The sequence below is a fragment of the Fusarium oxysporum genome, chromosome 11 (genome assembly GCF_000149955.1).
Source record: "Fusarium oxysporum f. sp. lycopersici 4287 chromosome 11, whole genome shotgun sequence".
NCBI lineage: Eukaryota > Fungi > Ascomycota > Sordariomycetes > Hypocreales > Nectriaceae > Fusarium > Fusarium oxysporum.
In genome coordinates this window covers 1560871-1586524 of record NC_030996.1, presented here as the reverse complement: position 1 = coordinate 1586524, position 25654 = coordinate 1560871, and the positions used below count along the sequence as shown (strand labels likewise).

The window sequence follows — 25654 nt, the reverse complement described above, 5'->3', positions numbered from 1 at the left end:
GAGATAGAAAGTTGCCAGACAAGAACATGACCGTGACGATGTTTGCGATATGGGCAACAACGTAGCTACCGAGACAGAATTTGAAGCTGGGGAGTCGAGGGTCGGAGCGGCACCGGAGCCTGATAAGACGTCTGATGTTGGACATGAGCAGTCGGTGCCTTTTCCCAACTCAAGTTGAAGTCCGCTAAGTATCTCAGAGCTCAGGTCAGGCATGAGACTTGGATCTACACATACATTCACGTCAACCTGACTGAGCGTTTCAATCATTGATTGAGGTGATAAGAGGGACAGGAAGGGCGTGTCATCTTGAACAGCTGGACTAGGGAGCGCTGCCGCCAAAGCTTGTCGACGTTTTGCAGGTCTGCCCATTTGCTTCTTGACCGAATAGTGACAGTCAAGGCCTAAACCAGAGCATCTTCGACATGAAGGCTTTCCACCGTCACATCTTGACTTTCTTTGCCCTAGACCTGTTAGGCTTCGTTACCAGTATAGCATGGGAGTTATGACGTACGACAACAATCGCAGGCTGACCGCCGAGCGGGGCTCGGAATATTCGACTTGGTGACGGAAGTTAATGTCATTGCGGAGAAATTGGATCGGTGAGATTTTAAAGAAAATTACTTGACAGTTCGAAGTGGAAGAAGTGTTCGAGCGCATCGTGGACGGCAATATCATGGTCGGAGACTTTCCACCATCGTGACTGGCGAGATGGGGGGAGCAAGGTACGTGGCGAATCACAAGTCTGATAACTCGCCGGGCGCCCCCACTTTGAGGACAATGGTCAAGACGTCTCTCCTAAGTGACAAAAAGACTTAGGTAAAGTCAAGATAATTTGGAGTAGCTTTAGTAGGTCTTAGATCAGGTATTTCTGGCACCTCGGTTTAACGTCGAGAGTTTTCTTGCTGCTTGAGGGATGGCCAGGATGCCCGGTCTGCCTACATCAAGATCTTCAGATATGGAATATGACCTGTTCATTGCCGCTATTCTATTCTACTATCTAGCATTCCAAATTACCAAGGAGCACTCAGCCCTTAATATTCTCGTTCACCCATTTCCAAGTCTTGATTACTCGCTCGCGACTCAGTGGCTCGACGTCCCGTATTGAAGCAGAGACCTTCTGTGTTTGAGCGACCTCGAATACAGAACTCTCCTGATCGTCCACTGCATTTTCATTCATATCGCCCCTGGAATATGACCGCTTCCAAAGACCTAGAAGAGCCTGTGACGGATGATCATTCTCGTCGCCCAAAGCCTTCTCCAAGCGCTCAAGCCACTCAGATGATGAGACGATCTCAAACTCGGGACCCTCGTTACTAGCAGCCAGCCAGTCCAGCATGTCTTTCCAGGACGGTGTGATATGCGGGTTCAATACATGGTAGACAGGTGTCTTCAAACCTTTGGAGTGCGTGAATGCAATTTCGATCACAGCTTGAGCAGCTTGCTCGACAGGAAGCCAATTGAGCACTTCATTTGGGAGATTGGGTAGACATCCTGTGATCTTGGATGTTGAAAGCAATAACGGATATGCCTCAGTGGTATTCCAGACTCCAGATTCATTGCTGCAAAGTTGACCAACTCGAACAATCGAGGCTAGGGGAGAGTCTTGTTTCTTGTTCGCTGCATCACAAACCTGTTCGGCTACCCACTTGGAGCGTGAGTAGCCTAGTGGTGAAGCCTCCTTAGGATCATGGGAGAGCGTCTCGGGAACTGGTCGAGCGGTAGAGTCGCTAACTGCTGCGATGGAGCTGACGAAGATGAACTGTGCACCAGCCTCTTCAGCGAGGTTGATCAAGTTTTTCGTACTCGACATCTGATCCTCGAAGGAGTTTAGTCGAAGACTAAAGTTGACCGCCCAAGCTGAGTGAATCACCTTCGTAGTACTCGTCGAAATTTCCCGAAGCTGCTCTTCTGAGAGTCCAAGATCCTTTTGTGTCAAATCGCACGGAAGACAGACGACTTTATCCTGGTGTGGTTCTAGAGGTGGCAGAACTCGTTGGAAGAGAGCGTCAGAAACACGTTTCTGAGCGGCAAATGGACCGTCAGCTCGGAGCAAACAGTAAATCCTCTCAACCTTTGAATCTTCTCGAAGAAGATGAAGGATATGCGCCCCAAGGAACCCAGTCGCACCGGTTAGTACCACACGCGTGGGGCGATCATTGGGATCTTGAACGATTTTCATGGCCATTTGTGCCAAGCGTTTCTTTTCACCCAAGGCTTCGCGATTTTGCCGTGCTTGAGTTTTGACACCACTGGTTGAAGAAGATACACCTGACCCTACCATACTGCTAGTATCATGCGAGGCTGGATCAAAATTGCTGTACTTCTCAGCGAGAGCTTGCATGAGGTTGAGATCTGACTCATCGGGGTCGACATTCAGCTCGTTGTCGCCTGAATTCGCTCTTTCCAGATACTCAACGAGTGAATTGACGGTGCCCTGATCGTAGATAACGTTCAGAGGAAGCCTGCCATCCTCAGATGATAGACAAGTCTGTTCGAGCAGCTTTCGGATTTGTATGCAAGAGATCGAGTCGACGCCCTGGCGATACAGATCTTGATCTGGTTCAACTTGCCGGCCGAGGACTTGCTCGAAACAATCTTGAACGGCTTTTTGAAGCCCACCCTCAGGAATCTTCGTGGAAGATGATGTGTTGCTGTAAGCACCCTCGATCTCATCTGAGTATCGCTCTTCAGCTTGCCGCCGAAGAATAGTGCCCTTACTGCTCTTTTCCAAGGGTTTCTGCCCCTCTTTGACAGGGACAACTACCAGCATTGTCCTGTTGATTCGGGTATGGGTTTGGCTGTCGGAGTTTAGTTTGTCGATATGCGGCCATACTGAATCGATCACTTCATCTGCACTGATGTCGCTCGAGGAAGGGAACAACAGCACTCCAGCGTAATCTCTTCCACTGCCAAAGATAAGAACATCCTGCAGTAATTTGGTGGAAGCAAGTATGCTACCCTCAATAGGCGAAGGATCGAACTTCTTTCCGTTGGCAAGAGTGATTTGCGCATCAGCTCTGCTGTGATATCGCCACGCGTTCGGTATCGATGAATGTGGTTCGAAGAGGTCAGAAGTGGCGTATGATCCATCTTCACGATTCGTCTTGATCAAGAAAGGCCAACCAGGTTTCACCACAAGTTCTGATAGGTCATTCTCGCGGGGCTCGAATTCGATAAGTCTTGGGTCATCAATAGCTCGGAGAAATTGCCAGTCTTTGTCTTTGGCGTAATCCCTATGCGACGACATCAGAAACCCGCATTCTGCGCTTCCCATACGTGAGAGGAGATTCACGCCTGCGTCCACGAGTGTATCGCCTATTGCTGGTGGTAAAGCAGCGCCGCCGACACCAACAAGGTCCATTGTCTGAAGAACTTCAACGCCCCCGTACTCTTCGGAGAGCATTTGAAGCACATACGGAACTGATGAAAAGTACTTGACGGGTATTGGGCTATGCGCCCGTGCAAAGTCTATGGCTCTTATAATATTGGCGCCTGTGATGGGAGCCTGGCCTTCGGGGAAGAACCATATCGAAGCACCACTTGTCCAGGCTCTCAGACAATCTGGGAATCCACCGTGATAGAGGGGAGTCGTGGAAAAGGTTGCTGGTTTGTTCTTCCCGGGAAAGCTGTACAGAGCTCCCATCACCCCGAACTGCGTTTGAGGGATTGGCTTGGGTAGTCCAGATGAGGTTCCCGAAGTGTGACATATGTACGCTGTTTCTGAAATACCCGGGGTCTGCCCCAAGTCATCTGTCGTCGAGTCATCTTTATATGAAGGGATCCTGATGATCTCGATGTCGTTTGAGAGTCCGCGCGCTCTGTACTCGTAGATGTCGTCGACGAAAACATGTCTAATGTCTAGAGTCTCACAAAGATGCTGAACTGCTGGTGGTGCCAATTGAGGTCTGCAATATGGTCAGGTTTGCGCATCCCTTGAGGCTAGTGACTTACGCAAGAAGCAAGACAGTATATCCCAGGCGCATCAAGCCAAGCCATGTCAACACAAACTCCGTGCTACTAGACGATAGAAGGCCAATTTTCAAGGACTTAGGTTCCTTTGGCAAATGAGTCGAAAGTATCTGGGCGGCATGCTTTGATGTGTCTGAGAGGTCTCGAAATGTGAGGAGATGACGGAATACTGCTCATGTCAGCCATGGTATTGTGATGTATGTGAGCACTCACCTTGCGTAGACTTCAAATGCGTAAAAGTCGCGAACCCCAAAGCCGGTGCATCTGGATTCCTCTCAGCCTGGTCATCAATCAATTCCACCACTGTCATCCATGTTTTCGCCTTCTCGTCTTTTCGCTTCAGTCTCGCAGCTTCACCAAGCGTACAAGTAAAATAATTCGCATCTGCCATTTCACAATACTGAGATTGAGAACACGTTTGATTTTGATAAAATGAGTTTCTGGCGACTTTCGATTTACCACGTCTTTAATCCGTTCGACTTGTGGCAACTGACTTGATTCTTAATATATGAACTTGTCGAGTTGGCTTGCCCTGGTCATCGGCCCCACATGAGTCAACGCGTCATAGGTGCTTACCTATCTTATCTTTTCCTATCTTATCTATTGACCGTTCACTGGCTCCTCATTTCGTCACAGCACAGCGCATAACGACCCCCTTTCTAAATCACGGCAGGGTTTCGCGGTACTACGTAGCACTGTTCTGTGCGTCACCCCTTTCATACTCATCCAAGCTATGGGTGCAAGGCCAGGATCATGCCACAATTGTAGGCGCGGCCGTTTGAAATGTGACCGATCCATTCCGCAGTGCCTGAAATGCACCAGTAGGGGTCAAAGTTGTCTGGGCTATGGCGTTCTGTTGCGATGGGAGAAAGGTATGGCAAGTCGTGGGAAAATGGTTGGTGTTACATCCGACAACATTGGCAAGGTCCAGAACGGAGATACGACCGCCACTCTACAAGCGCCACGGCCTCGTATTTTGTCTACAAGCCAGCCCTCATTCACAAGTTCTGAGTCGAATTCTCCTCGTTCGCTTACAGACCCGCTTGTTCAAGATATAGACTGTCGATCGAGGAGATATCTGGATTATTGTAGGTTGCCTCCGCCCGCTTGGCTGCTCTTCATACTAATATTCTTTGGCAAAAGTCGCAAGTGACGTTTGCAAGGACCTCGTTCTCTATGACATCCCCAAGCATAATCCATTTCGGGAGCTGATTCCGATGGCGTACCAGCAGCCCATGCTATTGCAGGCCATCATCGCTAGCTCGGCTTTGCATATGTCAAACGCTTGTCAAAGGCCATCAAGTTCTTTAAGCATCTTCACGACAATGGCCTCGACTCAGAGCAGCAAAAGCTTTGTGGACTCTCTATCGATTGGCCATACGACATCACACCCGGAGGCTTTCCATGATGCACTCAGGGCCAAGCAGCAGGCACTTTGTCTGCTGAACTCCGCTGTCGGAAGCATGGCTTCAGCGAATGTTGATGCGATTCTGGCGGCGGTACTTCTACTCATTGGATTCGAGCTCATTGACTCTGGGCGAGGCAGCTGGATATCTCACATCAACGGTGCGAGAATGATCATTGAGAAAATGATAGCATCTGGCTCGGGGACGGGCACTGTTTTCAGCCCTCTTCGCAGCTGGTTGGTGTCTAATTGCTTGGTGTAAGTCATCCTGCCCAGTTATTGATGGCTCTTGGGTTTAAAATAACTAGGTATGATCTTCTTGGCTCATCATTCGCGAATTCTTATCTACCGCGCGGCGGTGAGCTATCGATGACTACCATGTCGCTGCTTCAAGATGCAGAAGGGAACCATTGCTCATCATTTCCGGCAGCTCTCCTTCCTTTGATACAGGCAGGGGCTCAAATATTGAACATTAACGACGTTTACATGTTTCCTGATGCCTCGATCAATTCAGGACATCACGATGCGCTTCAGCTCTTACACGCTGCCAAGTCATTCGACCCAGCTGCCTGGGCCACCAATTTACAGCCACGCTCGCCCGCTGACGATCTCCTCCATCGGACTATGATTGCATGTGCACACCGGACAGCTGTATGTGTCTATCTCTCACGCATTATTCTTGCTCTATGGCCCAGTACGGTATTGCCAGATGATCTACAGGTTCTAGCAGCCGAAATCATCACCCACCTTTCACATTTGCACCCTGGAGATGCATTATTCACAGCAACAGCGTGGCCCGCCTTCATCGCTGGTCTGGAAACTCGTGACCTCACGAATCGTGCCTGGGTAGAGACAAGATTCCAAGAGCTCTGGAAAATCGAGCCTTGGGGGTTTACCAGAGACGCTCTCGGAGCATTGCGGACAATATGGGGTGGGAGGAAGAATGAGGTTCTCTTAACGAGCAGCGATGACGAATTCTACGAACGGGAAGAGAATTGGAATTGGATCGAGACACTAAGGAATTTAGGCACTGACTGGTTGATTGCATGATTGGAAGGCCATCCCAGATGATCTGCTGTGCTGGCTAAAGGCCTTGTTAGACTATACGGGCCACTGTTCAACGACTCGGGAGCTGAGCTCGACATGTGGCGTCATGTATCTCTCACGGTACCGCCCCTGCTGTCTTGGTTTCTTCGCTGCTCAGCAATTGCCTCTTCCATGAGCTCAGCCCTCTCATCCGCGGTCAAATCACTACTGGCCTTAGGTACCTTACCCCAGATTGACAGAATCAACAAGCTCACGGTTGCAGCACCCACTCCAAACCAAAACGTTTTCTTATAGCTCCTCGCCAATCCTGCCTCATCTACCGTTGCTGATTGGATGATGTCTGTCAAAGCAAGGACAAAGGCTACACCTAGCTGCAGCACAGAATTAATGACACTGCCAGCCAGTCCCTGTTGTGCTGTAGGAAAAGTCGTCGTCACGAAAACGGTCATCAAGATCGTGGATAGATCAATTCCTATGGTGCTGAAGATGACCGCAGGAAAGACCCATGCCCAATAACTTCCTCCGGGTGGAATCAGAGCTATGAGAAGCTGTGACCCTACTGCTCCCAGGCCGGAGATGATCAACAGCACACGTCCTGGAACCAGGTGCAAGATAAAGCCCTCTATGATGCTGAAAATGAGGCCTGCAACACCGAGAGGCACATACCATGCTACCACCTGCAACGGACTGGCAGACATGATGTTCTGGAAGTAGAGTGTGCCATATACAGAAAAGATACCCCAGGTGCCATAGAGCAGAAAGAGGGCCAAAAGGAGAGGGCTCATGCAAGGAGTAGTGAAGATCGAAGCCGGCAGGAGAGGATGAACAGCGACGCGCGTTTCGATGTAGACTGCGGCAAGGAGTGACAAGACACCAAGTGCGAAACAGAGTGGAATATATGGCGTTTTCCAACCCGCAGGGGCATGTGCTGATTGCAAGATGGAAAACACGACTAGGGTGAGGCCAGAGACGATTGTGATGGCGCCAGGGTAGTCCATTCCGACTTTGCTTGGGGGCTGGTCCTTTGAATGAGGACGCGGAATGGACAAGACTGAAGTTAACAGCGTAATTGCCGTCAGGATAGCGCCGATCCAGAAGTAAAAGCCCCAGCGGGTGAATTGACCTACGATGCCTGCCATGAGAATGCCCCCGAAAAAGCCAAATACCGCTGAAGTGCCATATACTGCAAAGACGAGGTTCTTTCGTGGCCCAGGACGATACAAGGAACCCATAAGCATGACTCCAGTAGGCAAGAAAGCGGCAGCTCCTAGCCCTTGCAGAGCCCGGCACAAGTCGAGCATCAGCGGATTCATGCTGAACCCGGCTATTATACTCCAGACAAGAAGCCAGGCAAGACCCCACATGAAGACGGGATATCCTCCCCACATGTCACCCAGACGGCCAAAGACGAGCAAGGTGCTGGCGATGACGAGTGAGAAAGCGGTTGCTGGCCATACGCTGGCTGCTTGTGGGATATCGAGCTCTCTGATGAGTGTTGGGAGGATGACAGTGAATCCCGAGACGAAGTATTCTGTCAGGAATTGAGACATGGAGATGCTGAAGACGAAGATTATCTCGCTCCAGCGGGTTGTAAAGATCGGAGGGCGTTCGCGGCCGAGACGTTCTATACGTGCTTGGAGGGACTCGTCAACTACGGACGACGATGCGGCAGTGTCATGGAGATCCGGCGCAGGGTTGTTGTTTGGTGGAGGATCAACACCTTGAGTTAGAGCCCGGGGGCTGCATCCTCTCGACGGGATAGTCGGCATTGCGGAGGGATTGCTGGGAGCCCGATGAAGCGGCGATGGAGGTGTCGATGATTGTGTCATTGTCTGTCAAATATCGGCCCCTGGATATGCAGAGATGTGTATGAGCAGTGGCAGGGCTATGAAAAGATGAGGGCAACAGATACAGATCTTAAACGATTTCCTTTTGGCATAATTATTACACATTTGTAATCATAACGTATGAAGAGGTGATTTTGCGGACCACGGAGATTTGATAATAGCCTGAGTCCACCGCTTACAGCTCCCAAGCATTCGAAGTGTTAGCCAGATACTGACACATGCGTGCCTGTACTTGTTCCGCGCAGTCGTCTCAACAGGTGGCGTTGTATCTATCATTCTTGCCACTTATCGTCACGTTCCCTGCTAACCACTCAGCATACTAAAGTCATTTGAATATTCCTAGCGGCCTATCAGCCATCATTATTGCAAACTAATAAAGTTGAAAACCACTTTATTCCGATCTCAATCCCTGAGATATGCGAAGTTTACCGGCAAGGCGGCAGTGGATACCACGCTAATGCACGACAGGAGCCTTGGCTGCCCATATCAGGTTAGCCGCAGCCGATCTGCTAGCATTCTGATTGCTTCGAGATTCATCCGAGATACGGCAAAGGCTAATTACCTACTTGTGTTGCGAACAACAATTGCCAATATCAAAATATTTGATTAGAAATCCAGGATTATTCAGCTGTCTAGCCCAAGTTATTTTTTTCCGAATCCCAGGGCCTGCCCCTATCCCCATGTTCTTGTGAATTGCGATTCTTTTCCAGCAAGATTGACTCTGATCAAGTCTTTTCTTCTTCTTCTTCACCTCTCACTCATAATGCCACCAGTGATACATTGCATCCGCCATGGACAGGGCTTCCACAACGTCGGTGCCGGATGCTACACTCTTCCGGATCCTCGTCTGACCCCCTTGGGTGAAGAGCAGAACCTGACATTGCGAGAGACGGCCTTCTCAGATCAGTCAAAGATATCTCTTGTCCTTGCTTCTCCCCTTTGCCGAACACTCCAATCTGCCTATCTGGTGTTTCAATCAGCCCTCGAGAGCAGCAGCAAGTGTCACCCTGAAATCATCGCCATCCCGGATGCTCAAGAAACCTCGGATGACCCGTGCGATGTTGGAACTGATCCATCAGTCCTTCGCAAAGTTGTAACCGAGAGTAACTGGCCTGTCGATCTCTCTCTGGTCAAGGACGGCTGGAACGTGAAGGCTTTAGGGACTCGCTACAGCCCAGAAAGCAACGCCATAGCAGCCCGCGCCCGCGACGCCCGCATCTTCATCCGACAGAAGATCCGACAACTGATCGAGCAAGGCGATACGGACCCTCAAGTTGCTCTCGTGACACACGGCGGTTTCCTGCACTACTTCACCGATGACTGGGAGGACTCATGGCTGAACCCTGGGACGGGATGGAAGAACTGCGAGACTCGATCCTACGTATTCGAGCAAGACGTAATGAAAGATATAGATGTGGAGGTTAGGCTCACTGAGACGATGGAGAGTCGATTGAGAAGGGGAAAGGGTAATCCTATGCCGGCTAAGGAAGAACAGGCGGGGCTATTTGAGCAGGCGATGGAGAGCTGGGAGAGACAGGGGCTACAGAGACCCGATAGAATTGGAGTGAATGTCGAGACGAGTGTGGTCGCATGATAGAATGCAGTATCATAGTGGTTGCACCCTACCTCTATGAGGACGGAGTGCTCCACTTTCATGATAGAGAATCAATGTACAACTTCAGCAATATGGTTCAGTTTATCGACTTCAATCCAAGTCAACATCGATCCACAAGACCAGTTGTTGTGTAGGATATTTTCACAGCAGCTTACGACAGACTGCGAAGCGTACTGTGACACAAATCAGCGACTGCCAACGACCATCCCAGTGTAGACTGAAACAACTAACCGATACCTGCGTCCCCACGCGAACATCATACCCTCCACTTGCAGTGATTGTTAAACTAAGGGCGTGGCCTCGATATAGAGCGTTAAATGTGTGAAGGAGACGTTCTCCTGATCCCCCCCTTTGTCGAGCCCTGAGACACGGGACCAGTAACACAATTCCTCTAAAAGACGCCCCAGCGCTCTTCGATAATATGTCAACGCCATCTCAACACGTTTCAGGGGCTCGTCAAGCACAACGATACCACGACGAACTCTAGCATTTTTCAGCATCTTGCCAGGGGGTCAGAAGACATGCCTGACCTGGTTAACTCTGTACCGTCACTGCAGAGCATCGCCTTGACCAAACCTCTGCAGTTACGATCGACTGGGAATTGGAGAGTCTGTCCACCATTGTGATCAGAAACGACCCTGGCGGTCTACCGGTGTCTACGCGAATCCCCGGTCGAGATTGACAGTTTGACTGCTGCGCTCAATGTCCACACAGTCCAGAACAAGTGAGCGAAGAATCGTTGATAATAAAAAAGAATATATAATTTAATTCTATAAACACTTTTCTTATAATGCATTAATTAGTTATCACTCTGCTTAGCATATTTCACTCATGTCATCATTGACTCAGTTTTAAAAGACGGCGAAAAAGAGGAGTATTGACAACGTCATCGACTCAACTGACGAGTTATGACTGGATCTCTACGCGCTCCGCACAAGTTACACAGCAGTAAAACACAATCTACCCCTCTTGTCCAAAAACACCAAACTTTATCTTATTTGTGAGATTATTAGTGTTCACTGATTGACGATGGAGCGCTCACAATCTGACACCTTGCCTCTGGCGAATTCGGTTCAAATTCCTCAGCTTGGGTTTGGCGTATATTTATCGCCACCTGAAGTTTGCACCAAGTCATGCCTTACTGCACTTGAAGCTGGATATCGACACATCGACACGGCGCAATACTACGCCAATGAAACAGAGGTTGGCCAAGCAGTTCAAAAGTCGAACGTCGATCGGAAACACGTTTTCTTGACTACCAAGATCCTTGAGGCAGCTGGCTCTGTGGACGCAAGCTACGCGAAATGCATTGAGAGCGTTGAGAAGCTTGATCCTGAGAGCGGTTATGTCGACCTTTTCCTCATTCATAGCCCCAATAGTGGTGCTTCAAAGAGAAAGGAGATGTGGCAGGCCCTGGAGAGGTTGTATGAGGAGGGAAAGGCGAAGAGTATTGGCGTGAGCAACTTTGGTATCAAGCATATCGAAGAGCTGAAGCAATTCGCCAAAGTTTGGCCTCCCCACGTCAATCAGATTGAGGTAAGTTACCAAACAATGCGCACCATAGGATACTAACAGGTCCATCAGTTGCATCCTTGGGCACAGCAGAGAGACGCCGTGGAATACTGCGAAAAGAACAACATCGTAGTAGAAGCCTACGCTCCTCTCGTTCGCAACCAAAAGGCCGATAATAAAACCCTCAAAAGCATCTCCACAAAGCACAAAGCCACGCCTAACCAAGTTTTAATCCGATATTGTCTTCAGAAGAATTGGGTTCCCCTTCCAAAGAGCGATACACCGGAGCGCATCAAAGCTAATGCCGATGTTTTCGGGTTTGATCTGGATGACAGGGATATGAAGGCGCTGGATGAACTGGATGAGGGCGCTGCGGGTGCAATTGTGCAAGCGGTGGATAATTATTGATGCGGTGTAATGTAGCTTTGTGATAAAGTCGGATTGCAGTTTCAGGTGCTGGGGTTGCAGTACAAGGATGGGGAGGTGAGATGGATGTTGCACTGAATCTTAACTTGAACTTTAGATCCCGAGATCTGACTCATCTCTTGGATTGTAGATCTTAAATAAATGAGTTCCTAGCCTCCCAAAGATCAATGCTTATACGCGTCATTGATTTAGATTCACTTCAGGTACAATCTCGATAATCACGATAATCTCAATGTCTCATCTTCGGGACCAACGTCGTGGCGCCTACAAAGCCTCACCGACACTCTCGTTGTAACACAGCATTCAGTCCGTATTTGCTTTTTCGCGTAGCTCATACACTTTTGAACACAAATCATGAAAAAGCGTCAATAATGTAAGGGATAAAGAACACTAAATAATGACTTCACATATTTAGGTCATGACGTGCACGAATCTCCCCCAACCCCTCTTTCTCCCGCTCCATTCATCCAGCCAACGACACTCACCCTCTTCTTCCCCCCTGATACTAGAATTTTCTGCAACACGACAAAAATGGCAGACAACGTAACCAGGCACAATGCCTATGCAACCCTCATCACCCGCGACTCCTACCTCCCCGGCGTCATCATCCTCGCCTATACCCTCAAGCGCAAGGTCTCAATCTACCCTATCGTAGTGCTCTACACGCCCAACCTCCCCAAAGATGCGAAACGCGTTCTTGAGCTTGAGGCGCCAAAATGCAACATGATCCTTCGCGAGTGCGAGCATCTTCTCCCGCCGGAGGGTGTGAAGATGACGCTTATCGCTGAGCGATTTGCGGATACGTGGACGAAACTTCGTGTTTTTGAGCTGTTTGAGTATGACGCTGTGTGTTACCTTGACGCTGATATGGCGGTGCTGGATAACATGGATGTTGTATTCAAAGTTGAGACGCATTTGCCTGATGATTGGATTGCAGCGAATCATGTTTGTGTTTGCAACCTTGATTCAGATTCTTGGGCTCCTGAGGATTGGAGGACGGAGAATTGTGCTTACACGCCGCTTGAACATCCCACAGCGCTTACGGAGCCTCTACAACCTACTGAGACGTCACCTTCACCGCACAAGCTTCTCAATGGTGGCATGTTCATCTTTCATCCTTCGAAGGGCCTTTGGGATCGGATGTTGCATGTGTTCAACACGACGCCGCTACTTTCAACGTTCATGTTTCCCGATCAGGACTTTCTGGCATACTTCTTTGAGAATAAGTGGTATGCACTTGGGTGGCAGTATAACGCTATCAAGACGATGCGGTATTGGCACCCCAACATTTGGCGTGACGAGGAAGTCATCTGCCTGCACTACATCGTCGACAAGCCTTGGGCAAAGCGTGTTGGACTGGATGGAGTAGCTGGGTATAAGGGCCTTGATGGGGTCACGCACTGCTGGTGGTGGCAGCTGTATCAGTACTGGGAGGATGAGAGGACCTCCGATGGCCGTGGCGGGAATGAGGCGATTGCTATTCTGATGAAGCTGATCGCACCGGCGGATACGATGGAGGGAGGACTTGGGTATCTGCAGGTGGGTTTGCCTGTGAGAGCATGAGTGAAGACCATCTTTTCGGCGTTCAGAGTATAGAGGGGTGAAAAGAAAGAAAACAAGTAGAGGAAATTAGGAGCTACATCAAGTGCTGCGGGGTAGAGTCTCGCTAGCAATGGCATGGACTTTAGATACACGAACACGCAATTCTCATGAGAGCAGAATAGGACAACGGAATGGATTTCATGATCATGTAAACCTATCTCGAGATAAAGCTATCCACTTTCACGAACTAGATTACTCAACCTCCATCCAAGTGGCCTGCAGCTGCAATATCGTTTGCCAATCACTCATCTTATTCGCGTCCGCCATCCCAGCATGCATGTTATTCATCATGTTCGCCGCCGTGACCCCATGTTCAGTCTCATAGTATCCAACGGAACTATTACCATGCAAGTACCCATCCGTATTGCCACTAATAGATGCCATGCCATTCATGCCCTGATACATCAAGCTTAGTTGTCCCTGTTGCATAGCCTGCATTTGCTTCATCATCTGCATCTGCTGTATCATCTCAATGTGAGGTACGGTCGCGTTGTACACCTGAACACGTCTTGCTCCAAAGGCTTTGAACTCATCCAGGGCTTTTTGTGACTCCGGCGATCCAGGAGGTCCGGCGGCACAAGCTGCGAGCCACATGTTGCGCATTCTTGGAGACCATAGCTGGCAGATTAAGGTACGCTCGTCGTATACGTCCTTGACAGGAACGGAATCTCCTAAGGGAGTATCGGCCACAAAGTTCAACCAGCAGTCTTGACAGGCCAGAGCCTCTGGGTGTCCCCACCATTTACTCTTGCCTCTATTCTTGATACCTGGACAGGTCGGCACTCCAGCCCATTTCTTGACGTAGTCAGAGTAGTGACTGAAGACACCTTTGTCAAGAGCTTCGGCGAACTTGGTGATGAACATGCCCCATCGGGGAGTACCTGGACAAAAGTTGCAAATGATGTCGACAGTCTGATCGCGCTGGACAGGCTCGAAGAATTTCTCGAGGCCAGACGTCTCGACGATTCCCTTATAGCAAGCCTCGCAGACATCGAAGTCGGCACACCCTCCAGCGACTGTCCACCAATTGCCACGTACGATGCCATGAATAGTGCATGGGACGAGACCAGAAATGGCATTGGCGGCATTCCAGAAGACGTCGAAGTCTCGGCGATAGATGGCTGCTTCGAGCGCAATACTCATGTTAACAGCTGTATCGGTGAGCTTGCACTTCCATCTCTGGCCAATCGACTCAACGAAGGCGTCAAAGCCTTCTGCACGGATGTGACGTTCAAACTCGTTGCCGAATGGCGTTAACGCAAGTTTGTCCAGATAACATGCCTCGCAGATGGTCATGTCCTTGATCTTGCGGCGCGGTAACATCCAATGTCCATTGTTGGACTCTTCATCTCTGCCTTCACACAGTGGAAGATGAACGCGCACCTTTGTGGCTTCGATGAAGCCGTTCCAGTGATTCTGCTTTGCCATCTTAACTGCTGTTTTGGCGATGTAAGGTATACACAAATCACACATCCATTTTTCGTCTTGACCTTGCTGACGGTAAAGCTGGAAGCGAGACTCGAAAGCGGTGCCGACGACGTGGTCCTCGTAGCAGGCATCGCACGATATGAACCCATCGATCTCGTTGTTGACCATACCCCACCACTTGACCTCGTCAGCAGCAGTTGTCCAGACCCTACCCTTGCATGGTTTGAGAGTCAGGCTCTTCTCCATCCATGCCTGTAGAGGTCTGACGTCGTTAGTCTGAAGAGCCTGCGGCCAGAGCACCTCTCGTGCGCGAGGAGACCAGAAGCCGCACTTGGATTCTGTGCCCTCGGGCGAATGGTACCTCTCGAAGTGGCCCGCGAGGTGGGTGCTCTGAACATAGTCGGCATAGCACCTCGTACAAATGAGATACTGTGGCACAGCAATGAAACGATACCAATCAAGCGAATAGCTCACGGTTCTATCTTCGGGACAGTATGGGAGAGTGTCGCTGGACATACCAGTAGCTTGGCAGGGAGGCGGTCCCCGAGGCCCATCCTGTCGTGCGGTCGAGCCAGTACTGGGTACTGCTGGGGGGTGACCACTGTTCAGGACGTTCAGATTGTTCATTTGAGCAGACAGAGAAGCGATAGGATCTTGTTGATAGCCATAAGCAGTGGGTTGGTTGGGTACATTATTCGCATTTGCCGGTGGAAGCTGAGAGTTTGGCAGTTCGGGAGCAGGCTGGTATGGCTGGAACTGCTGACCTGGTACCGTTGGTGGGGGATTTGCAGGCACTTGTCCATGATTGATCGCGCCAGCTGTGGGCGGCAGATTAGGAGGTGACGTATAATGCTGGGAGGTCGGAGGGCTGGTAGTTGCGACTTCAGGATGCTGCACGTATTGTGCCGGAGGAGCCTGCTGGTTGACCGGTGGACTGTACGGTTGGGAATGGCTTGGTACTGGGGCAGCGACAGAGTGTACATCGTGCTGCGGTTGCTGCAGAGGTGGTGGAGGCGGGTAGCTGTGAGCCTGGCCTGGGGGAGCAATCGGCTGGACACCACCGGGCGCACCTCCAGTCTGAGGGACTTGCGCCTGGTTTGGTGTATAATACTGCCCCTGGGGTCCAGAAACTCCCTGAAAAGGCGCCTGAGTTGCTGCCGACGGGCTGACAAGCTGCTGCGCTGGTGGAGTTTGGTGTTGCTGGTGCGGTGACTGTGCTGCAGGAGGACTTTGTGGGTGGCTCATGGGAACACTCTGAGCTAGCGGGACAGGTACCGTATGCGCGGTCGGCGACATCCCTGAAGCGGCCATTGGGTTGTAAGGACCAGGTGCCTGCTGTTGCGGGTACCCTTGGGGAGGGGGACTCTGATAGAGCTGCTGGGGCGGGAGGACCTGGTGCGGGTTGTGCGTGGCACTAGCTGGGGCAGCCTGATACGGCGATGCTTGACCAGCTTGCTGGGTCGCTGTTGGATCTTGAGGATTGGTCGCACCAGCTTGCTGGTGATAATGTGGCTGTTGCTGTAGAGCAGGAGAGCCATGGCTGGGAGAACCAACGAGAGGACCAGACGGGGGAGCTGTCTGTGGCGGAGGTGGGGGCGATGACAGTGCCGGGTTGAATGAATTACTCACGCCACCCTGTTGTGGCCATGATGTCTGTTGTTGAAGCTGAGGAGGAGCACTCTGGTGCTGTTGATGCGGCGAAAGCGCTTGAGGAGGGTTCTGGCCGTACCCAGGTGAGGCGGCAGAGCCCGCTCCTTGTGGAACAGGTTGATGGGCAGGCGGCGCAGGTGTAGGTTGATACGGATTGGACTCCTGATGGTGCAACGCGAGCTGGGGATATGGCGAGGCACCTGGTGGTGATTGAACCAGCAGCTGAGATACTGTGCCTGGTACACCTACGTGAACATTCGCGTGCGATTGCTGAAACTCCACACTGGGGTGCTGGGCAGCCTCTAAACGCTCTTGCCAACTCAAGTGAGATGGTTGACCAGGCGCACTGGGTGGCTGACCTGAGGGTGTCGCTTGCGCTGCATGGTGCTGAGTCGGAGGATAGCCTGGAGCAGCGGGCGGGACGCTCTGCTGCGGTGTTGGAGGCGCCTGATTGGCATATGCCTGCTGAGACTGAGTTTGGCCATATCCTTGCGGGAATGAGTTTGTCGGGCTCAAAGGCGTTTGTGTGGGATGCTGCGCGGGGTTGTACGTTGGCTTCGGTGCCTCCCCAGTGTATGAGGTGCCAGAACTTGGCGGAGCGCCGGAAGGTGAGGAAGCAGGGTACTTGGACTTGATGTTGCTAGCGAGATTTCCCAGGATACCTTTTCCAGACTTAAACAAGGATTGAGCGGTTGATTGCAGTTGGGCTTGAGCAGAGGGTCGAGTCGCGAATTGAGCGGCCTGTTGCTGGTACTGCTGCTGGTGCTGCGCAGGTGTCGGCGGGGCTGCGACACCGTAGGTCGGTGTCTGGTAGCTGGGCTGCTGGCCAGGAGTCTGCTGCTGAGGATATTGACCTTGCGGCGATTGGGTATGCTGAACCTGAGGTGATTGCGCGGGTTGGTTCACTTGGTAGTGGCCTGGCGGAGGAGGAGACTGGTAGTTGTGCTGCTGAGCCGATGCGTATTGCTGAGGCACGCCTTGCGGTGATTGTGCATATTGTGTTGGAGGCGGCTGCGGGGTTTGGTAGGCCTGTTGCGCGTGGCCTGGATGAGGCGACTGATAGTTCGGTTGCTGACCAGGAACGTATTGTTGAGGCGGAGGTGAAGAGTATTGTTGAAGGTGAGGGGATTGAGAGTACTGCTGCGTTGGTGGTGGGGGAGCCTGGTTAGGCACTCCCGGACCAGGCGGCACCTGGTAACCATTGTAAGGCGGACCACTCGCCATCTTGATATCACAATCCTTAAAAAGCGCTTCAATAACTCTTATGACGCTATTCACAGATACTTTCTCAATTTATTCACAGAATCGCCAAGCTTCGCTTGTTTGATGGGACAGATCACGGTTAAATATGACTCCTCACTGCCAGAGTCCAGACCGGTCCACGCATTCAGCTGAAGCATTAGTCTCACATTCACGAGGCACAAAATACCACCAAAGAACGCCTTGTGAGCCCAAAGGCCTACGCTTAGTGGCGCTTGAGTGTTATTTTTGTAACAGCCACTTCGCTATGGTTACTTTAAAAAATGTCAGCCGCATCGGGCAAGATTATGCTTAATAACCTCCCAAACTGGGCGCTGCCAGCACTTAGGTGACCAGTAAAACAGAAGGGTATCAATTGCTCCATTAATTCTTTCTATCCCGTTTCCATGTTACACAAGAAATGCGCGGTTACAAAGGTCCCAGTGAGCTGCCTAGAGTGACCAGCCTTGCAAACAAACACCAAACACTGAATCCCCAAACCTCCAATTTCGTCCGCTACCGAAGGTCAAATTTGCTGCACAGGCCTGTGTGACCTGACCGATCTCCAGACGCAAATCAAGCTCAAGAATGAGCACCCTCGAGTAGCATAGATATCGGGATCCTCCCTGTCCGAGGGTCTCCTTGGCCAACCGCGCTGTTGCCTGCTGCGATTGGTCTTTGTTCAGCTCCGCTATGGTTTTCTGGGGTTTGTGTAACAGCGCTGTGTGTTCGCTCAGGGCTATCTCGCTGTCTCGATACTGACTTGGCAATGTAGTTTGAGGTCTCTTCCGCGCCAGCAAGAAGTCGACGTGATCCAGGTGTCAGATCTCTCGGGATGTTTACCGTGTTTGTACTCCCGTGAGCCGGAGGAGGCTCCTCATCCGAGTCATCCCAAGTGAGATCAATCACCTCAGGCAATGGGTCCCCACGAGGTCTCGGTCCGTTGATCGCTGTAAATCCTCGTGGTCTCGCACTCTCTCGAAGAACCCCCTTCGTGACCAGAAGTTCCTTAACATCACGCGCAAAATGACACGAGATACCAACAACGTAAAAGAGCTCACCATGCTCGTTATTTTCCGTCTCCAAACTTATAGTATATATTTCCGTATTCAGTCGTCAGCACATTGTAGAGCTTGCTAAGAGAGGTGATCTCTCTGCAAGGTATGCGTGTGCGGAAGTCCGACATCTTCGGCTTGCAGTTGCGGAACGCGTGCCATGCATGAGTCCAGTGACCCGACCTGAGGACTTTATATAGGAAATCATTGTCAGTGATTTTATGTTAATGTATGTGGAGATCTGTGATTAACGGCTGAACGCAGCTTCAGAGTGAACGATTGTGTTCTCGCGATTTGTTGGCAGCTGAATTCATTCACTGGCTGGGCGTGCGTCACTACGTTTGAACAAACAGGCCCATCATGTTTCTGCTTTGTAAATCTTAGAATATTTTACTAAGTCTAAGAATAACTTTATAGATCTTTATAATATTTATAAATGTTTACTAAATTTATATAAATATTTAGCAGGTTAATTAGATAGGCCATTTCTTCTTACACGAGAGCTTTTTATGTAGTACCTAAAAGTCCATTCTATTGATACCTAGTCTCAGCTTTAACCTTAATTTCCATTACTGCTTATGAACTGAACTACCTCCTCTGCCACAACATGACATTAAACCCTTGAGCCCTTAGCTTTCGCATCCGAACTAAGGTCTTGGCAAGTGCACCATACGTCTTTTTGCGCCATTCCGGCGCAACCTCTCCTAAAATTATCCCTTGCTCCACCTCGCGAAAAGACTTGTTGAGTGCATGCGTGGATCCATAAGACTGAGGGACGCGCACGTAAAAATTCGAGATACGTGGCTTCGCATTGTGGTCCATGTTGACAAAGTCGATGATTGAGTTGATCGCTTCACAAAACGCATGCACGCATGCTTCGGTGCGCTGGCCGGCGCTGGATTGAAAGACTCCCTCACGGTTGAGTGCATTGAACGGGTTCTGGGCGGAGAACGTGACAGCCCATGTGTATCTCCACTTGTTCTTGGCTCGCACGTCGACTAGAACAAAGAGCTTGGTTCCTGTTGAAACACAATCGTGGTCCTTGAGTAGTTTTAGGCCTGTCTGAGGTTCGGCATAGGCCAACATTGTGTTGGAAGCGAAACCGTGATCAATTCGATATCCATATTCGTTGAAAATGTAAGAAGGGCCGTAATCGTTATTGCTCGTGGGCGTGGCGGGTGTAGCAGTTGCATCTTCGACTGCGGCCGTGGCATCGTCTGAGGGCGTGATATCTCCAGTCGACATAGTATCATCTTGGACTGGGGTGGCAGGGGGCAATGCATCCAACGGTAGTTCTTCGGCCAGCTGACGAAAAATGCTGCCGTCGGCCCATACTTCGGGCAGCCATAAGGTACTAGCCAAATGTAACTGGTACAACTGGAAGAAATCCGCATCGGAAACACCAAAGATGTGAGGAACGATATCCGACATGACGTGACGAAGTAAGCTCTTGCTGAAGTATTGCTGGCAATAACTGTGTTTGAAGAAGAAGAGAAGGTCTTGATGAGATATTGATTGCTGGCGGTAAGTTTATTTGAAGGAGAAGAGAAGTTCTCTGTCTCGTCGCCTCGAGACTCAAATAAAGCCACGGCGGAAGGCAGTGTTGATGTTTAAGGGGCAAGCGCAACATCGACGACAAGCGAGGCAGTCGTCAAGCCTGCCTTCCCTCTCGAGCTGGAGAAAGCCTCTCCATGCAGACGAGAGATCGAGAGAAGGTTCGGAGTTCAGGCAGACCAAAGATGATGCGATCTACCACCTACTACGATGGCATCAGGACGAGATGGAAACAAGAACCTTCATCTCGACCAAGGTGAGTAAGTGTCATTGCAGAAGCAAGGGTGAAGAAGAGAGTTGAAAAGTACATCCGAAATTTATAAACTTCATCTAGAAATGTTGTCTAAGCTCACTTCATGATGTAGAAGAGTTTACGGGGAGTAGGATCTCTTTAGGCATAACTTAGACTATGGCCGCCGTGGACATGTTCGACATCGGGTCCGCATAATAGACAGCACATCATAATGGGATGAACACGAAAGGCTCAGTCTGTCTACTGCCGGTCACTCATTATATAAATTACTGGCGAACCTTAGAACTGCCGCATGAGATGCATTAAGCTTCTGGTAAATCTCACGAAACCTGATCAGAGTTGCATATGAAATGACATTTCTGTAAATCTAAGTGTACACGTATATGGGTATATTAATTATAAGAGAAAGTATTAGCAAGAGATGATTCTCATCTCTTCATCGCGTATGTATGATTCGACTCCTCAACCTCCTGAACAACGTCATTCCGCACATAGATCCCCGCCATATCCTGCTCCCGCGAATGGAGCGACTCAGTAGTTCGACTTGAGATGAAAGTCCGAGGTCCCTCCTTTCCATCGATAATCTCAAAGTCACCAGGGATCCCTTGCTCAGGATCGGCAAGTTGATGAGTTGAGCTTGTTTCATCTTCTTCTTTGTCCTTGTTGGTACGGTTGATAGTAGTAAGACGAATACCGTGGGTGGTGCGGCTGATGGGGTGGCTGCTTCCAGCAGAGCTGAGGAATCTCTTGGGAAGGATCTTGGTAAAGATTGGACGGAGAAGAGGGAAGCACCCTGAGACGATGGCGACATTAATCTCGACACCTCCCCACATGTCATTTGTGGCGACGTCGCGGGGCATTTGTCTTGATGCGGGATCATATTGGAGGGCTGTGACGATGACAAAGACGGATGCAAGACAAACACTTTCGTTGTTAGTATAATACTTTGACATACTGATAGAGAGCTTACATGAAACCAAGGGCAAACAGGGCAGTGATGGCAATCTTTTGTCCCAGACGAAGACGCAACTTAAACACTTCAATCACTGGCAGCGCCAAGATGACAACATCAAGAATAAAGTGAGTAAGGCATGTCGCGAAGAAGAATTGAGAGTCGTTGATCTTGCAGACAGCGTTCTCAATCGACTTGTCCCAATAGGCTTGAACTGGTATGCAGTGGAAGATGACCATGAATGTACGAAGGATGAGCCAAGCGCCACTGATACCGAGCATAACCTGGATTGGGATTCGGATAGCCGACTGTTTGAAGATGCGCCAGTAGAAGAGAAGGATAGAGAGTTTCGAGAGGCCGATCGAGTATGAGTAGGTGAGGGAGATGAGGAACTGCATCAGTCGTGCGTTGAGGTTGATCTCTTCGTATCGTTCATCGCTGACGGAGTCGGGGATAGTTGTGCCAAGGTACCATGTCAAGGCCCCTACATCAGTCAGCCTCTATTCACATCATCGAAGCAAAGGGTAGTCTTACAGTATATCATCACAACATTGTATCCAATACCAACAACCTACAAACATGTAAGCAACAACCCTTCAAAGGTTTCACAAGCAAAACTTACAAAGGCACCGACACACAAGTAGTCATCATACCACCAGGGAACCTTTGTCATGCGCCTCGCAAAGATACGTGCAATCAGCGCCAGCAAGGCCGACACCCACGTGATGACCATGGCACTGATGATATCCGACTTGAGGCTCATGACGGGCTATGATCCTGCGCTCCCGCAGGCTTGTCAAAACTAAAGAACTCTGGACGAACTTTTGTTTTAGTTAAGTTAAGAAAAGCAACGCAAGGTGCAGGAGTACACACACGCCAGGCACGGATGTCCGTGGGAGTGATCTGCATTTGAAGGATGTCCTTTTCCACATGGTGGCCTCGGGTGGCCTTGGCAGTGAGGATCCTTGACGCTTATCTGGATGGGTCTAATCCGGGGAGAGAAAGGCGTTGGCTGAGGCTCTGGGGTAGAAGGGGACTGGGCTTGGCTTCCAGAACAACTGACTCGTTGTCTACACCATCAGCTTCTCGGCGGGTATGCTTACCGGAGTGTCATTGTGTGACTGGACCAAGTCTAGCGTTGGGGCCTGGGAGCTACAGTGGACCGGCGGAAATCGTCCGGGGGAGATTTTGGCAGGGCTGATCATCTCTAGGTCCCTGAGTGATTTTGTCTGTTTAGGGAATATTCCCCTTGACGATCATCAATGACGTGACGTTGATTGAACTGGGCTAACTGAACACACTGGCAAACGAATGGAAGTTGACAATTATTTGTCGGATACTCGGCCCTTTGGGAACATGACTGGTTGATTAAAGCACTGCAGACCTTCCAGAACCAGAAAAATGGCGTCGATAGCTGTCGCATTGATCAACAGTTTCATAATCAGCGTCTCATTGGCCTTTTCAGCAGGTGGGATAACGACGCCGTTGATTGCTTATACGAGGATTATTCTAGAAGAGGAAGCTCTGGAGGAAAATCACTCAACCGCCCTTGGAGAACAAGATGGCCTCAGCTTTACACTGCTAAGCCATTGATGGACAGGGGCATCTCAACCAACCGGCCCGTAAGCTCGGTCCCGATTTTTCGGTTGTTCAAGCAGAAACTCTGTTAGATTTGATCCGACGCGCTGAAACAGCATCTCACCTATCACCATCACCTCACCACGCCCTATCATCCATCGTGGCGCCACGTCTGCTTGTAGTGCGTCAATATTTAGCGCGCTGGGACCAGTGGCTGATCCCTGGGCTTTACCACCTACTGCTTCTGGAGTTAGGGCCTACCCCGGACAGGCATTGGCCAACAGACTCTGTCTTATCTTTTTGTGATCCTGACCGTTTTCTGTTGTAATGTCATGACTTATTTCCGGCTAACGCACGCCATCGCTCTCGCTCTCTCCGCGGTATGGCACTATGAACTACGCTGCTCAACACTATTGAGACTCTGGGTTGCATTCCAGCCCTGTAGGAATCTAGCTAATGATTGACCTTGCATAACAACGTTGCAATCGCTTCGAGCTAAAGGTGCCAAGTCGAGATTGTGTAGCATCCTTTTCTCATCGCCTACAGCGCTGAAAGCTGAACCCTGCAGCATGAGATTGGGGAACCTGGAAGTCGTCCCACTTCCCCCTGGACCAAACAGATAAAACATGATTCTAGACTCTCGTTTATCGTCCTGTCAAATTTGGCCAAAAGATGACCTTCCTAGTTTCTGGAATATTTATGACATGATAGTTTCTCCAATGTATTGAAAATGGTAAAGCATGCGAGGCGAGGTTACTTGCACATGATAGAATCCAGCGGAGCAAACCACAGATGACAGACTTCAGCGGAGTAAAACCCCAGACCCATAGAAAGATAACGATGGAGACACTTCCACTCGTCCGCGGTGGGCCATGCCGTAAGTATTGCTTGGCATGTTCCACGTCTGCATCCAGAAACTCGTCTGTCGAAAATGAAGTCAAGACGATGCTTGATCTACCAGTAAAACCACTCATATTCGTTACTCAGCAGATTAGTTGGTGAATCAATGAACTGGTGTTACAGGTGGGCAGTATCCTTTCCTTCTTCGCTCTAGAGTGCCTTGTCATCAACGCTTGGGCCGTGATAAGGGCGTCGATCCCTATCGCAAGCGCGTCATGAACATTGTCAATCCGTCACAATTAGCACCTTTATTGACTCCTGTCGGCCCGAACCATATCTGATACATGAGCCAACAGTCCGAGCAATCTCATTCTCTCCATCTTATCGCCCAGTCCCCCTTTGCAAAGCTAGGTTCCACGATTTTTCCCGCCATGACTGCCTCACAAAGTCGTCTCTCTCCTTCGTCGCTGACAGTGAACCCAAAAACAACACCTCGTCGTGCAGCGCACTTCGTCATTTCCCGTTCCTTCGCGCGTTTCTGTCCTTGTTTTCGCTTCTCGAGCATCGCGTCTGTTTCGTGGATACGTTCTGCTCGGCCTTTTTCGCCGCCGACACTGCCGTTGACTTCGGATACGGATTGAGGTGGACGGATGCGAGTGCCACTGCGGACTGACATGCGGGCCAGAACGTCCCCATCGATGTGATTGTCGTCTTTGATGTTGCCTGAGAGGTCCATATCTTCTGATGATCGAGGCTCCGATGGCGCTTGCGTATATTCCAATCCTTGCGCTTCCTCCTCGTCGCTATCATGTTGTTCAATTTCTCCCTCCATTGACGTTCGGTTCGGTCCAAAAACAAGTTCCTCTGCTGCGCTGCATGGCACCAAGATGCGATTGTCGCCTTTGCTGTTCTTCCCTTTCTTATGCTTGCCACCTTTTGCCTGCTTCTTTACCTCATCTGCTGTGCTCTCTTCGGCCGTCAATAATTTCACAAAGGCTTTCTCCAGCTCGCGGTCCAGCTTTCCGGGCTTCTGTGTGCGACACCGGCTCGAGCAGTACTTGGCTGGCGTATTGGTATTTGCTGTCGCGGTAGTTCGCCTCGTACTAATCACTCTGCCGCATGAATGACAATACGGAGTTGCTTCGCCTCCGGGTAGTAAGTAGAAAGGTGCTGGTGTTGCTTGCGATTTGGAGGGTCGACTCCAGCTGTCCATCCAACTCATCTTGACCGGCTCGAATGACCTTCGTTGTAGTTGTTTTTGCGTTGAGAAATTTTGGCAATTTCGTTTTAGGGTGTGAACTGTTGCTACGTGTAGTCTTTGAGTGTGTTTAATGCAAATCATGTCGCTCCAAGCCTTGCTAGGATGAAAACGCAGTGCGGGTTGAGCGATGCATATCGTGGTGATGATGTCATTGTCGTCATCGAGCGCTGCGAATGGATCCAAGTCGATCAACATCAATTGGTACTACGACATAGTGGTAGCGGCTCCAGCTATAGTAGAAACTAAGACCAATTGCTCTGAGAACATCTGATATTAATGAAAATCTCTATCCATCATTTCACCTTTTCTCATTGGAGTCTAGGGTAAGCCCATACTTCTTTGAGAACTTGTTTAAGCGCAAATATTCAGCTTTAAATGATTAAAATCATAAGTACAGTCAAAAATTCACAATACTTGGAAT

The 25654-nt window shown here is 50.1% G+C and overlaps 11 protein-coding genes across 13 annotated transcripts; 4 read left to right on the top strand and 7 right to left on the bottom strand.

Annotated features, from left to right (window-relative positions):
- Positions 1 to 948: 948 nt before the first annotated feature.
- Positions 949 to 4483, bottom strand: FOXG_09966 (uncharacterized protein). The gene is made up of 3 exons (XM_018389200.1): positions 4183 to 4483; positions 3952 to 4138; positions 949 to 3905 (listed from the first exon to the last, which is right to left on the bottom strand). Exons 1-3 carry the CDS (start codon positions 4358 to 4360, stop codon positions 1025 to 1027), a joined length of 3246 nt encoding a protein of 1081 aa, XP_018247416.1. The 5' UTR covers positions 4361 to 4483; the 3' UTR covers positions 949 to 1024.
- Positions 4484 to 4597: 114 nt separating this feature from the next.
- On the top strand, positions 4598 to 8454 carry FOXG_09965 (uncharacterized protein). Of its 2 annotated transcripts, XM_018389199.1 has the most exons (4): positions 4598 to 5057; positions 5113 to 5632; positions 5683 to 6638; positions 6684 to 8454. In XM_018389199.1, exons 1-3 carry the CDS (start codon positions 4703 to 4705, stop codon positions 6422 to 6424), a joined length of 1617 nt encoding a protein of 538 aa, XP_018247414.1. In that variant the 5' UTR covers positions 4598 to 4702; the 3' UTR covers positions 6425 to 6638; positions 6684 to 8454. The 2 variants fall into 2 exon arrangements, with proteins under 2 accessions (XP_018247414.1, XP_018247413.1); XM_018389198.1 differs by having other exon boundaries at positions 5683 to 8454.
- Positions 6526 to 8190, bottom strand: FOXG_09964 (uncharacterized protein; the record flags this gene model as incomplete). Its single annotated transcript, XM_018389197.1, has 1 exon — positions 6526 to 8190. One exon carries the CDS (start codon positions 8188 to 8190, stop codon positions 6526 to 6528), a length of 1665 nt encoding a protein of 554 aa, XP_018247415.1.
- A 577-nt stretch (positions 8455 to 9031) lies between the features above and the next one.
- FOXG_09963 (uncharacterized protein) lies at positions 9032 to 9862 on the top strand (the record flags this gene model as incomplete). Its single annotated transcript, XM_018389196.1, has 1 exon — positions 9032 to 9862. One exon carries the CDS (start codon positions 9032 to 9034, stop codon positions 9860 to 9862), a length of 831 nt encoding a protein of 276 aa, XP_018247412.1.
- A 965-nt stretch (positions 9863 to 10827) lies between these two features.
- Positions 10828 to 12102, top strand: FOXG_09962 (alcohol dehydrogenase). The gene is made up of 2 exons (XM_018389195.1): positions 10828 to 11419; positions 11468 to 12102. The coding sequence occupies exons 1-2, from the start codon at positions 10913 to 10915 to the stop codon at positions 11801 to 11803; spliced, it is 843 nt and encodes a 280-aa protein (XP_018247411.1). The 5' UTR covers positions 10828 to 10912; the 3' UTR covers positions 11804 to 12102.
- Positions 12103 to 12352: 250 nt separating this feature from the next.
- FOXG_09961 (uncharacterized protein) lies at positions 12353 to 13621 on the top strand (the record flags this gene model as incomplete). Its single annotated transcript, XM_018389194.1, has 1 exon — positions 12353 to 13621. The coding sequence occupies one exon, from the start codon at positions 12353 to 12355 to the stop codon at positions 13382 to 13384; it is 1032 nt and encodes a 343-aa protein (XP_018247410.1). The 3' UTR covers positions 13385 to 13621.
- FOXG_09960 (uncharacterized protein) lies at positions 13537 to 17800 on the bottom strand. The gene has a single exon (XM_018389193.1). It carries the CDS (start codon positions 17723 to 17725, stop codon positions 13616 to 13618), a length of 4110 nt encoding a protein of 1369 aa, XP_018247409.1. The 5' UTR covers positions 17726 to 17800; the 3' UTR covers positions 13537 to 13615.
- Positions 17801 to 18322: 522 nt separating this feature from the next.
- FOXG_20191 (uncharacterized protein) lies at positions 18323 to 19003 on the bottom strand (the record flags this gene model as incomplete). The annotated part of the gene is made up of 2 exons (XM_018400454.1): positions 18323 to 18827; positions 18864 to 19003. The coding sequence occupies 2 exons, from the start codon at positions 19001 to 19003 to the stop codon at positions 18323 to 18325; spliced, it is 645 nt and encodes a 214-aa protein (XP_018247408.1).
- Positions 19004 to 19258: 255 nt separating this feature from the next.
- FOXG_09959 (uncharacterized protein) lies at positions 19259 to 20226 on the bottom strand (the record flags this gene model as incomplete). The annotated part of the gene is made up of 1 exon (XM_018389192.1): positions 19259 to 20226. One exon carries the CDS (start codon positions 20224 to 20226, stop codon positions 19384 to 19386), a length of 843 nt encoding a protein of 280 aa, XP_018247407.1. The 3' UTR covers positions 19259 to 19383.
- Positions 20227 to 20921: 695 nt separating this feature from the next.
- Positions 20922 to 23064, bottom strand: FOXG_09958 (uncharacterized protein). 2 transcript variants are annotated; one of them, XM_018389191.1, is made up of 6 exons: positions 22658 to 23064; positions 22428 to 22540; positions 22177 to 22366; positions 22089 to 22125; positions 21573 to 22038; positions 20922 to 21526 (listed from the first exon to the last, which is right to left on the bottom strand). In XM_018389191.1, exons 3-6 carry the CDS (start codon positions 22315 to 22317, stop codon positions 21031 to 21033), a joined length of 1140 nt encoding a protein of 379 aa, XP_018247406.1. In that variant the 5' UTR covers positions 22318 to 22366; positions 22428 to 22540; positions 22658 to 23064; the 3' UTR covers positions 20922 to 21030. The 2 variants fall into 2 exon arrangements, with proteins under 2 accessions (XP_018247406.1, XP_018247405.1); XM_018389190.1 differs by having other exon boundaries at positions 22177 to 23064.
- A 992-nt stretch (positions 23065 to 24056) lies between these two features.
- FOXG_09957 (uncharacterized protein) lies at positions 24057 to 25317 on the bottom strand. The gene has a single exon (XM_018389189.1). The coding sequence runs from the start codon at positions 25312 to 25314 to the stop codon at positions 24340 to 24342; it is 975 nt and encodes a 324-aa protein (XP_018247404.1). The 5' UTR covers positions 25315 to 25317; the 3' UTR covers positions 24057 to 24339.
- Positions 25318 to 25654: the final 337 nt, after the last annotated feature.